We start from the raw sequence: 11,065 nt of genomic DNA on the forward strand, positions 1-11,065 counted from the left end.
ACACCTATAGCTGTACCCACCATTCTGAGTATCTTCATCTCCTTTCCAGTCAATACTTTCCAACATCCTCCTTTCTTCCTCTGGAGAAATAATCTTTTCAATTACCATTAAGCCTGGAGGCAAGCTTGTAGGAACAGCATTTTGCAAGGAAACTGAGGTATATGAAAAAAAGAGAATTTTGTCACTCTTTAGAGAAAATGAAACCTGTGTTCACTACTTTGTATGAGAATATAGTACAGCTGTAGAAATGTTTAATGATACAATGGAGTCCTCATTGTAGTCTTATTTGGAGATTGAATGATCCCTTTTTGTCATGACAAAAGAGGGTAAGGCCTGAGTTTTGCATCATTCATGCACATTCTAAAAAAGGTACTGCACAAGATTCACAAGACTTTACATTATTCAAACACAAAACCTCTTGTGATTTTCTGTAAAAATTATGGTAAAACAGAATTTCCCAATCACTTCAAGGTTCTACCTGAATTTCATTTTATTTTGTAGAATTTCAGTGATTTACCATATCAGCAGATTGCTTCCATAGACAGAGAATACTCTGTAATCAAATATGTACAAATCTGGAGTTAAAACAATACCTAAGTGAATGTGAAACATCACTGATGTCGGGACATTCAGTTTGCTATCCTAAGAGCTCAAAAAAAGCTATTTGCTGGCAGAATGTACAGACCAACACCAGGAACCCTTTCTGCCAGACACTATGAAAGCTCACAGAAAGAGCAACAGCTCCTGTAGTAAATAGCACATAATCAGCCAAAAAAAAACCACCAAAAAGAACCCAAAAGAAAACCCCACCAAAAAACAACAACACAACAACACCACTCCTGGGGAGAAGGGGTAAAAAAAGACTGAAATTTCATTGTGCATATTTTTCTTCTTGGAGCTGAGCTAGAGATTGCTAGACTAGGGTTACACATGAAATCCAATGAACTGTCCAAAGATTCTCCAGGCTTCTTAATCACACAACCTTCGTGTGTAGTATTGAATGGTCAGGAAATTACTCAAATCTTTTTTTTCCCTTATGCTTCCAAGTAATAGAGTTGAAATTAGAGTATCCTAACCTGGAATACAAAGAGCAAAGATTATTTTATGCCCTGAATCTCAGATTCTAGCTTTCATTCTGTGTCTACAAAAACTAGTTTGCTTTTACCTATATTTACAAGCCAGGAAGTAAAAGCAAAGGGAGCAGTATGCAGGAAGCTGGATATATAGGAGAGCAGAAAAACTGTACCTTTTTCCACAAAATTAATATATAGAACAATGTTTTGGCCACAGTCTTCCAGTGTTACTTCCTTCCCATTAAGGGCATTAAAAGCTTTCTTGGCTTCTTCTGTTGTCCTATATTTCACAAATGAATATGGTTTATTTGGTGGCATTAAGAGTGTTTCCATTGCTCCATATTCTTCTAGTATCCTGAGCAACTGCTGTCTACTCATCCCATTACCAAGACCAGCATTGGCAATAACCAGGCTCTAATTGAAAAATAATTAAAAAACAAAACAAAAAAATTAGTGATTATTGTTGGTTCCTTTAAAACTAACATTTTACCAAGAGAACAGCAATATAAAGAAAAACCCATGAGCACTCTTTTAAGTATTCTGCACAAGATGTTTATACTTCCATGAGCTTGTTATGCAAGGCTAAGGCAACCTTTGCTTGCCCAGCACACAGTCTGCCTGAAAGCCTTGCAGCCTCTATCAGAAACACCTCCTCAGCTAATGCATGCTTGGCATAAAGTGGCATGTGTGCATCAAGTGTACTGCAAGCAAACAATGGCACTGGCATACATAATTTTGGAGGTTTTTGAAAAAGCTGGGAAAAGCGTTCAATTGTTTCAAATGACAGCATTTCACTTCTCTAAAGAAAAAGAAAATGAGGTTTAGAACTGAAGAGGAGTGTCATTAAAAAAATAATTATACACTGAGCACTGCTGTGATTATGCCTATTGTGAAGGCTCTGTTAACATCTGTTCTAAGCTCTGCATCAGGCTGTCCACTGCAGATCATATTTTTCAGTGTTTACCTCATTATTAATTACCGCTATTTTCCAGAATAATATTAATGGAGAGACCCATTTGTGTGGAAGACATGCAGAGGTTCAAACCACTCCTTTCATTTAATCTACAAAGGCCCCACTACACAACTGCTGCAGTACATACAGCAACTGATGATGTAATTTAGAGATAGTTAAACTCTTGCACAAAGCCTGGAAGCGTTTTCTATATTCCTGACACAAGTTTACCACTAGCACTATGATTTTGTTTCATATGTCACTTATTCAAATGTTCTGTCACCAAAAAGGACCTTGCTGGATTCCAAAATTACTCTTCGGACAAATTAGATGGAGAATTTGGTACCTAGGACAGTTTCAAGGGGAACAAGTCCCAAATTACAGACCCATTTCCAAGCAACACTAGAAAAACAGTCTTTGTTCTGAAGAGTTTACAATAGAAACAAGATTGCTGAGTCATTGCTGTCCATGTGGTGTGAAATCTGAGCAAAAATTAAACCAAATTTTATTGCAAAAATTATAGTATGACGATCTAACCAAAGTTTCCATATTTGAATGGGAAGAATTTGCAGGATCAGGATGAACATGCATAGGATAAATGATACTGCTCTATAGTGTTTCAAGCCATTTTTATTTCTCCATAAATGAGAAAGGGGAAATTAGAAACACTAACTTCTCTTTCTGTCTGCAAGTTCCTGTCACTTTTCTGTGAGGTCCTTCTCTGATCTTCTGTAACTCTACTGTGGCAGAACACTACTAAACAAAAATCTAAGTAGCTTTCTGCTAGGTCTCTTTTCTGCAAGGAGGGAGAAAGCTGTCCCTATTTAAACAGCTATAAGTCAGCCAACCAGTTCAATTCCCACAGAACCACAGCCTTAATTAAAGGAAAAAAAACAAAATGGAAAGGATTTCCAAGACAGACATGTTTTTAATGGGGAGCTTAGATGAGACAAATTATACTTGACAGAGAACTATGGAGGATAGAAAGGTAAAAAAGTTAAAAGCCTGAGGAAAGAAAGAAAAAGAAACCACAGAGAAAGAGAAGAAAAGTTTATCTACTTCAATAGCATTTCCAATGTTTCCTCTTCAACCCAAGTAACTGCTGTTTCAGGTTAAAAAAAACCTCATCTAAAGGCCATCAAAATCTCTCCACAGATATCAAACTGCTCAAGTACAGTTCTGCTTTGAAATCAAAGAAGCACAGAAAACCCTCAGTCTCAGGAAGTGCAATTTTAAGAACTGCATTTTACACAGGACACACGTGAGAACACAGATAAGCATCATTTTAACACCACCATCAAAATCACAACTACCAGTCACCTGTGTGGCATGGGAGACGCACTTCACGCCCTCATGTCTCATCAATGTATGCTGAGCTCTGACCTGCTTCCTCAATACCTTCTTCTTCATTTTCTGGACTTTCAAATTATCTTCACTGGTTTCAGCTTCCATACTGGTGTTCTGGAAAGCAGAAACAACACATAGTGAATATCCTGCTTGAAAAGGATCTCTCTCAAAAATAAGGCTTTAAAAGATTGCTATCATGCTTGATTAATTTTCCCGTTTTTCTCTTTCTCTTCACTCCTTTATTCACATTCACAGCATCACTACATCCCATTTGTGGGTTTTAACCTGTCTGCCCCTCCTGTTTTCATACAGTAATTTCAGCTAATTTCCTTCTCTCTATAGTCTCTCCAGAGCAGAATGTGAGAAAAAAAGATACGTTTGGAACTGCCATGAGATTTGGATTGTCTCAGCTTCTCAGTTATTCTCATGCCTCACCAAATGCTTGAGTTGGAGATGAAATGTTTGGCTCCTTTTACCTATTGCAATCAAGTGTGACTTTTGGCCAAACTTGCCTTTCTCAAGAGTAGAAAAATGTGTGCAATATTTAGATGTCCTAGAGCAAGCAACTAGGATGCTCCACACATCATTTACCACATCTCCCAAACTTAACCAAATCACAGTCCTGTTGTGAGAAGGAACAGAAAACTGTGTACATATATATACACATATATATATAAACTACTGAATTTCACGACAACACAGCATTTACTAGCCAGTGAGTACTTAAAGGTCACTGGCATTCTGCAGGTTTTGCTGCATCTTTTGCCACTTTTGATCTAACACTATACTGAGATCATACAGGACCTTCCCACATTTCTCTGCACCTATGTTCTTTTCCTTCCTTTTTCCTACTTCCTTCAAATCCCAGGGAGGAATCCAGATCTCATGTAAGATTATGACAAAGTTCCCAGCTTGATTGCAGCTTGACTTTATCTCTCCCTATAACATAACCCCTTACCTGTATTTTAGAGGTATCTTCTCTTCTTTGCCAAAAATCCTCCTAACAGTATAGCTGGACAATCCGACTGCAGTTGTGTACCCTATTCCATTCTTTCATCATCATCAACCTGACAACAATCCTTCCATCTTCTCTTCCTGTCAAAAAATGGGTTTCAGTTATTTTTAAGGAAAAAGAAAACAAAACAAAACTAGGTCAATCACCCCAAATGCAATCATTTAACTCGTCACCTACCCCCAGCAGTCCCTCATCCACTTGGATGACTGCAGAGCTGCTTCTCAATACCTAAACTGCAGACACAATCATGATAATACGACAATGTACCACAAAAAATGGGAAAGGTAAAAAACACCTCATATTAGTATTTGCTGCAACTTTGTGTTGAATGACTTAGCAAAATTTTGTTTTAAACAAGCACTGATATTCTAGTAAAATTGTTATAAAATATTGAAGTGTTGCACAGGAGCTGGATGTATTCCCTGTGATTGCTGCAGCATTACCATCATCAACCTGCACAACTTAACTGTAGTGCACAAGAAAAATCTTTAAAGATAATCAGAATGACAAAAGCACTCTGTGCAAATAAAAGATTCTAATCCTCCAAAAAGGAGCAGGATAAATGCTGTCAAAAAACCCTCAGTCTTTTGCCCTTCCTTTCCACTTACTAGTTCATCCTCCTACCATTCCTCTTCCATTCTCAAACACAGGTTTATAGTGGTCTTAAATTAATTGCAGCCCTTGTCCAACAACAATTTCAAGCAAACGTAGCAAGTTACTGGCATGGTGGGGATCAACAATTCTCTCCTGATATGGTTTCAGATGCCTGCTGACAAGTTTAAGGTGGCACATGCAAGGCTACAACAGTTTGAACCCTGACTTCCTGGCATTATTCAAGTTTTTACACATATCTGACCACATAAAGATCACATTTACATCTGAGCCTGACCAAAAAAAAAAAAAAACAAACCAAAAAACACCAAACCAAAAAACACTTAATAAATTACTCAGCACCAAAATCCATCCTACCATCATTAGGCTCTTGACATTTCCTAGGATCTCTTGGAGAGAATTCATGCACAATCATGCTCACATGCAAAGGAGGCAAAATGCATGAGACAAAAATCTCACAAGTAACAAAACTGAAACAGGGCAGAATGTCAAAAACAGGAGAAGACTACTAAAATAATTATTTCACATTATTTCAAAAATGAAATGTAAAGGCTGAAAAGATCAATGGGTTATAGAATCAGTCTTGATCGCTGCAAAATTAGTTTTATTACAGATTTGTTAGGGACTGTCTGCCATTTCCCTTTAAAGCAACAGTGCTCATTAAGGGCTTTTTGTCTGCTTTATACTCTGGATTTTCCCTTCCCTTCCTCAAACTCTTGGTATCTTCTTAAACAATCATTTTCCCTTCCTGATGGCACACTTGCAAACAGGCCACAGCTCATTTTTTGAAAACAATATTCATCCTTCTAAACACAAATAGCTCAAAACAGTTCAAAATAAGATTCTTCACTTAATCAACAATGTTAAACACACAGAGAGCAATGGTCCTCTTAACCTTCATCATTTAAATAATGATCAAAAAATTCTGAACTTGCTTAAACCAAAAAAAAGCACAGTGAGAGACACACACACACAAAACAAAACTAAAAACCAACACCCAAAAGTGTAAGATAATTAGAAGCCAAGGTAACTAAGGAGGAAAAATAGAACTCTCATGAAAAGAAGCATAAAAAGTTTTTATTAAGTAAATTCTCCTAAGTACATCCAATGGGTTACCCTTACCAAGATTTAGCTGATTTACAGGCTCCTTCAGCAAGCCTGCTATGACCAAGCTGTGCAATTATAAGTTTTCACAGAATCACAAAAATTAGGTTAAAAATGACCTGTAAGGTTGAGTTCATCTGTTAATCCAGAACTGCCAAGTGCACCACTAAACCCTATGTCCCAAAGCATGACCATCTACACAACTGGGTCCAAAAGGCTTGGCCTGCCCCACTTTATTTGCCTCACACAGGTGAACAAAGGCCCACATCTTCACAGCCTACATATGCACAGGTTCCTCTGCAGAGGGTGTCAGGCAGTCCCAAACTACTTCACAGGAAAGTGACACATCTTTGACTTGGTGAGTTTACAGAAAGAGAGCAAAAATACAGGACAGGTTGATACTTTGGAACCAAGCAAATTGGATTCAGGTGAAAAAGCATGGGGACTATGCACGTCAACCATACCAGTCAGACCACTGTCATGCAGCCTGCAGAACAGAGGACTTCAAACTGAAAGGGTCAGGCCTCTCCCATAACATCTACACCTCTGCATACTGGAGATGTCATCTGATGTCTGGGGAAAGCAGTTCTGAGTTCAGTCAGGCCTGTAGTCAGGTCCTCACAAACGCCCACATTCTCCAGGCAAAAGCAGAGAAGTCATGCCACAGTATTTGTCAAACTAGCACAGAAACTGAAGCTGGAAGACTAATTTTTATCCTTTTATCCCTTCAAACAGCTGAACAAGGGACAGCTGAGGTGCTGTCTAAATAGCATGTAACACTGGCAGAGATGACCTGTCCCCCAACCCTCAGCCTTTCACCTGCTGCTCAAGAAGCTGAAGACCTTCCTGATGTGCTGTGTCATGCTTGGCATCATCACTCTGGTGCCTCCAGCTCCTGAAGGCATTTATACCTGCATAGCTGAGACAGCAAAATATTCCCTTGGTCTCTGTCTGAACCAGGGATAAACTCTGTCTCGTCTGTTGCATCGTTACCAGCGGCTCAATTCAGCAGGCACAGAAACCAAGTCTGCCCTGATTTCCAAATAAAGGAATCACTCTACTGTACAGAGGTAGGAAACTTCATTTGCTAGGATCTCACACCTCCTTTAGAAAGGCCACTATGACTACAGAATAAAAAGGGTTAATCCACTGTTGCATTCATCATTGTTACCACCTGGTTGTACAACTATTTTTAAAAAGCAGCTCCTGAAAATACACTGAAAACCGTTTCCCCTTGCAATACGAGCTAAGGTTATAGCATGTCACAAAACCGGCCTAAAGTTACTACAAAGGTTAATGTAAAGCTTTAATGCAACACACGGAGCTTATTTTGTAGAAGCCTTATTAGCTGTGGAAGCCATTTCTGCAACCCAAAGTACCTGGTGGCCGGGCAGAGCTGAGCGGCGGCTGTCGGCAGAGGGAGCGCCACGATCAGGGATAAGCTGGGCCCTTCGTTGCTCAGTTTTGGCTTGGTTTTGTGCCGCAGATAGGCCACAACAAACGTATAAGGGCACAGTATTCACACAGACATCTGGGGGGAAATATATATATATTCAGGAGGCTAGAAGATGAGATGTAAGAGCTCCAGCACTGGCCAAATGCGCCTGAAGGCACCAGCACATCCAGGCACCAGCGGGTACCCGCGGCTGTCCCATCCCACCTCTGCTGGGGACCGCCAGCACCAAACCTCCCACCGACACCCCGCAAACCCCCGGGCTCTGCGCACTCGCTGCAAACAGCAACGCTAATAGGAATAACCACAGGAGCGCGTCTCAGAATCACAGAATGTTAAGGGTTTGAATAGACCTTAAAGATCAGCCAGCCCCCAAACCCCGTGCCATGGGCAGGGACGCGTCCTGCTAGACCAGGTTTCTCAAAGCCTTGAACGCTGCCAGGATTGGGGCACCTACAGCCTCCTGGGCAACTTGTTCCGGGGCCTCACCAATGTCATAGCAGGGTCCCTTCTACTCTGCCCGAGTACACACGAGGGAGGCGATAAAAGCTGTGCGGCAGACGTAGGGACTGACTTGGCCTTCTCCCCCTTACAACACCTCGTCCTGACCGAGCCGGAGCCGCGGCCAGGCCGCCGCGGGCTCTGCTCCCCGCACAGGGCGGCACGCCGGGGAACGGGAGGGGAACCAGCGGCAGAGGCCGCCTGCGCTCCCGCCGCCCCCGCGGCTCCCGTCCCCAGCCAGGGCCAGCGAGGCCCGGGCGCTGCAGCCCCGGCCCGGCGGGCGCGTTACCTGCAGGAAGCGGCCATGTCGGGGCGGGCACCCGGCACCGGCACCGCCCCCGCCGCCATGGCACCGCCCCGCCACGCTGCCTGCGGCGCGGTGGCGTCTCGGCGGGGATTTAACGGTGCGAACATGTGTCGCTTTATGGCAGGTCAGGGAATCCAAGCTTCGAGATTCAGTAAGACCAAGTGCCGGGTCCTGAACTGGGGTTACAACCCCAGGCAGCGCCGCAGGCTGGGGGCAGTGGCTGGGAAGGCCCTGGGGGTGCTGGTCAGCACAGCTGAACATGATCCAGGCTGTGCCCAGGGGGCCAAGAAGGCCGATGGCATCCTGGCCTGGCTCAGCCATGGTGTGGGCAGCAGGAGCAGGGCAGTGACCGTCCCCCTGTGCTGGGCACTGCTGAGGCCACTCCTCCAATGCTGTGCTCAGTTCTGGCCCTCACTGCAAGAAAGACCTTGAGGGGCTGGAGCGTGTCCAGAGAAGGGCAGCGGAGCTGGGGAAGGGTCTGGAGCACAAGTGCTGTGAGGAGCAGCTGAGGGAGCTGGGGGTGTTTATCCTGGAGAAAAGGAGGCTCACTGCTCTCTACAACTGCCTGAAAGGAGGGGGCAGCTGGGGGGGTTGGCCTCTTCTCCCAGGTAACAAGTGACAGAACAAGAGGACATAGTCTTAAGTTGCAGGAGGTTCAGGTTGGACATTAGGAGGCATTTCTTCATGGAAAGGGTGATTAGACCTTGGAATAGACTGCCCAGGGAGGTGGTAGAGTCACTGTCCCTGGAGATGTTTCAGGAAAGACTGAATGTGGCCCTTAATGCCATAGCCTTTTTGACATGGTGGTGTTGGGTCAAAGGTTGGATTGATGATCTCTAAAGGTCTTTTCCAGCCTAACTGGCTCTCTGATTCTCTGGCAGCAGCCAGTTCTATATGCCAAGATTTCCCAATGACCAGGCCAGGGTTCTCCCTTGGCATGCAGCTGTGTCCTGGGGAGAGGGATGCCCATGCCGGCTGGATCCAGGATAGTTGGTGTGACAATTACCTTCCATGGACACACACAGTCACTGTGCCACCTCCTGTTCCTGCTCACTCCATGCTTCCACTTGCCAGCAGGCCCTCACCATGCCACATTTTCTCCAGAGCCAGCTCTTTGCCTCTCTATCCAGTCTCCCTCTGAGTCCTCACAGAACAAGTGCAGAGGAACACCATCCCACAGCCCCACACTTGCCTCCATTCCTTCATTGGAGCCTCCTCCAACACAGGGGATCCAAAACCAGATGGGGGAAGCCACATCCACACTGCAAGTTAAAGACAGCTTCCACCAGGCCAGAATGGATTAAAAGACAGCGTCACAGCTTCCCCCAGGCTCAGGCACTCACCAGAAGAGACCATCCCCTGGCCAAGCCACCATCACAGCCAGCAGTGACCACGTTACCTTTGGCTCGCTGCAGCACCAGGGACAGAGGAAGATAAAACCAGATAAGGCCATGTGAAGACCGACCTCTGGTTGTATGTAAATATTCCGCTGCACCACTCTTGACCTGGCCAGCAACCCCCCTAAGGCTGTGGGGTGAACCCACACTAGTGAGAGGCCTGCCTCACTGAAAGGAAGCATCTCCACACTTCACTGACTCCCTGTGGAGAAAGTGGTCCCTTAAATCAGAGATACAGTGTATAAGCCTGTGCTTCACTTTTCTTCTTCATAGGTTAACCAAGCTTCATATTATGCTGCTAGACATAACCTTTCTCCCTACTTTATCCAAAATGCTGGAATTTGGGATTGCCTGCTTTTTGTTTACTGACAAATATTCTACTCATTGCATCTTATTACCTAAAGCTTAATGGTTTTTTTCTTGCTCTCTCTTTAATTACCAAGCTGATTTTTATTTTTCCTCCCTCAGCCTCCTGTGGGTAGGTAACCTTTCTCAGATTGGGATTCCCAGGCAGGTGGTATTTAAGGTGACTGATGAGCCTGTAAACCTCTAGACTCAAGCCAGCTCTTCAAGTTTTTCCCAGATGCATACTCTGGAGAAATCTACCCATGGCTGTGCTTATCTAGAAGAAAGCAACAAAAAATCCAACCAACCAAGCAACAATAACATAAAACCACTTTCCCTTGGAATGTATACCATGGCCTATGCCTATTCCATGTACAGAAGGCACAAGTGCACTAAGCATGTGAGGCTGACAGGCCACATCCATCAGCCTGTAATATTTGGGAGGTAGGAAGTACTTGGTCAGAAGGATGGTTTCACTTCTTTTCCTTCACCACAGTCTGTGCTATTAAGTCACACTCTGTCCTTGACCCGCACAGTGGATAACAAAATGTTGTGATGGCACAGATCTCCTGCCTAAGTTTTCTTATATTTAAAGTAGGAATATTTGCTACCTACCGAGTAAGAGTATAGCAGAGAGCTTGTTAACCTTTGTGAACACTAAGCCTTAGTATCATCTGCTCTTCTTGTGAGCCAGAATCAATGGAGAAAGAACAACCAGGCTGCATCAACAGATGCTCTCTCTATTAAAATATTCTCCAAGGCTCTCAGCCCTGGAAACCACCCAACCCTGAAAGCTACTGACAGGATGATCCTAATGATACCAGTTTGTAATTCATTACCAGTTTGTTCTGACAAGTGGAAAATACCTGCCCAAAGGTTGTTTCTCTTAAGTGTCCACATTCCAGATTCTGTGCACTCCCCATTCTACGTGCATGTCCATGTGTGTTCTCTGGGGGAGA

General features: G+C 43.6%; 1 protein-coding gene across 2 annotated transcripts in view; it reads right to left on the reverse strand.

Annotated features, from left to right (window-relative positions):
* The window catches only part of ALKBH8 (alkB homolog 8, tRNA methyltransferase), a 45,086-nt gene extending 36,675 nt beyond the window's left edge, over positions 1-8,411 (reverse strand). The window contains exons 1-6 of one of the 2 annotated variants that reach the window (XM_063394585.1): positions 8,347-8,411; positions 7,483-7,634; positions 4,331-4,467; positions 3,346-3,486; positions 1,247-1,487; positions 21-152 (exon numbers count right to left, since the gene is read on the reverse strand). In XM_063394585.1, coding sequence (XP_063250655.1) covers positions 21-152; positions 1,247-1,487; positions 3,346-3,477 — 505 coding nt within the window. In that variant the 5' untranslated portion in view covers positions 3,478-3,486; positions 4,331-4,467; positions 7,483-7,634; positions 8,347-8,411. Of the gene's footprint in view, positions 1-20; positions 153-1,246; positions 1,488-3,345; positions 3,487-4,330; positions 4,468-7,482; positions 7,635-8,045; positions 8,323-8,346 lie in introns of those variants that run through there. The other variant, XM_063394584.1, reaches the window with a different exon arrangement.
* Between the last annotated feature and the right edge of the window lie 2,654 nt (positions 8,412-11,065).

Source organism: Prinia subflava, chromosome 3 (assembly GCF_021018805.1).
Source record: "Prinia subflava isolate CZ2003 ecotype Zambia chromosome 3, Cam_Psub_1.2, whole genome shotgun sequence".
NCBI classification, from domain to species: Eukaryota; Metazoa; Chordata; class Aves; order Passeriformes; family Cisticolidae; genus Prinia; species Prinia subflava.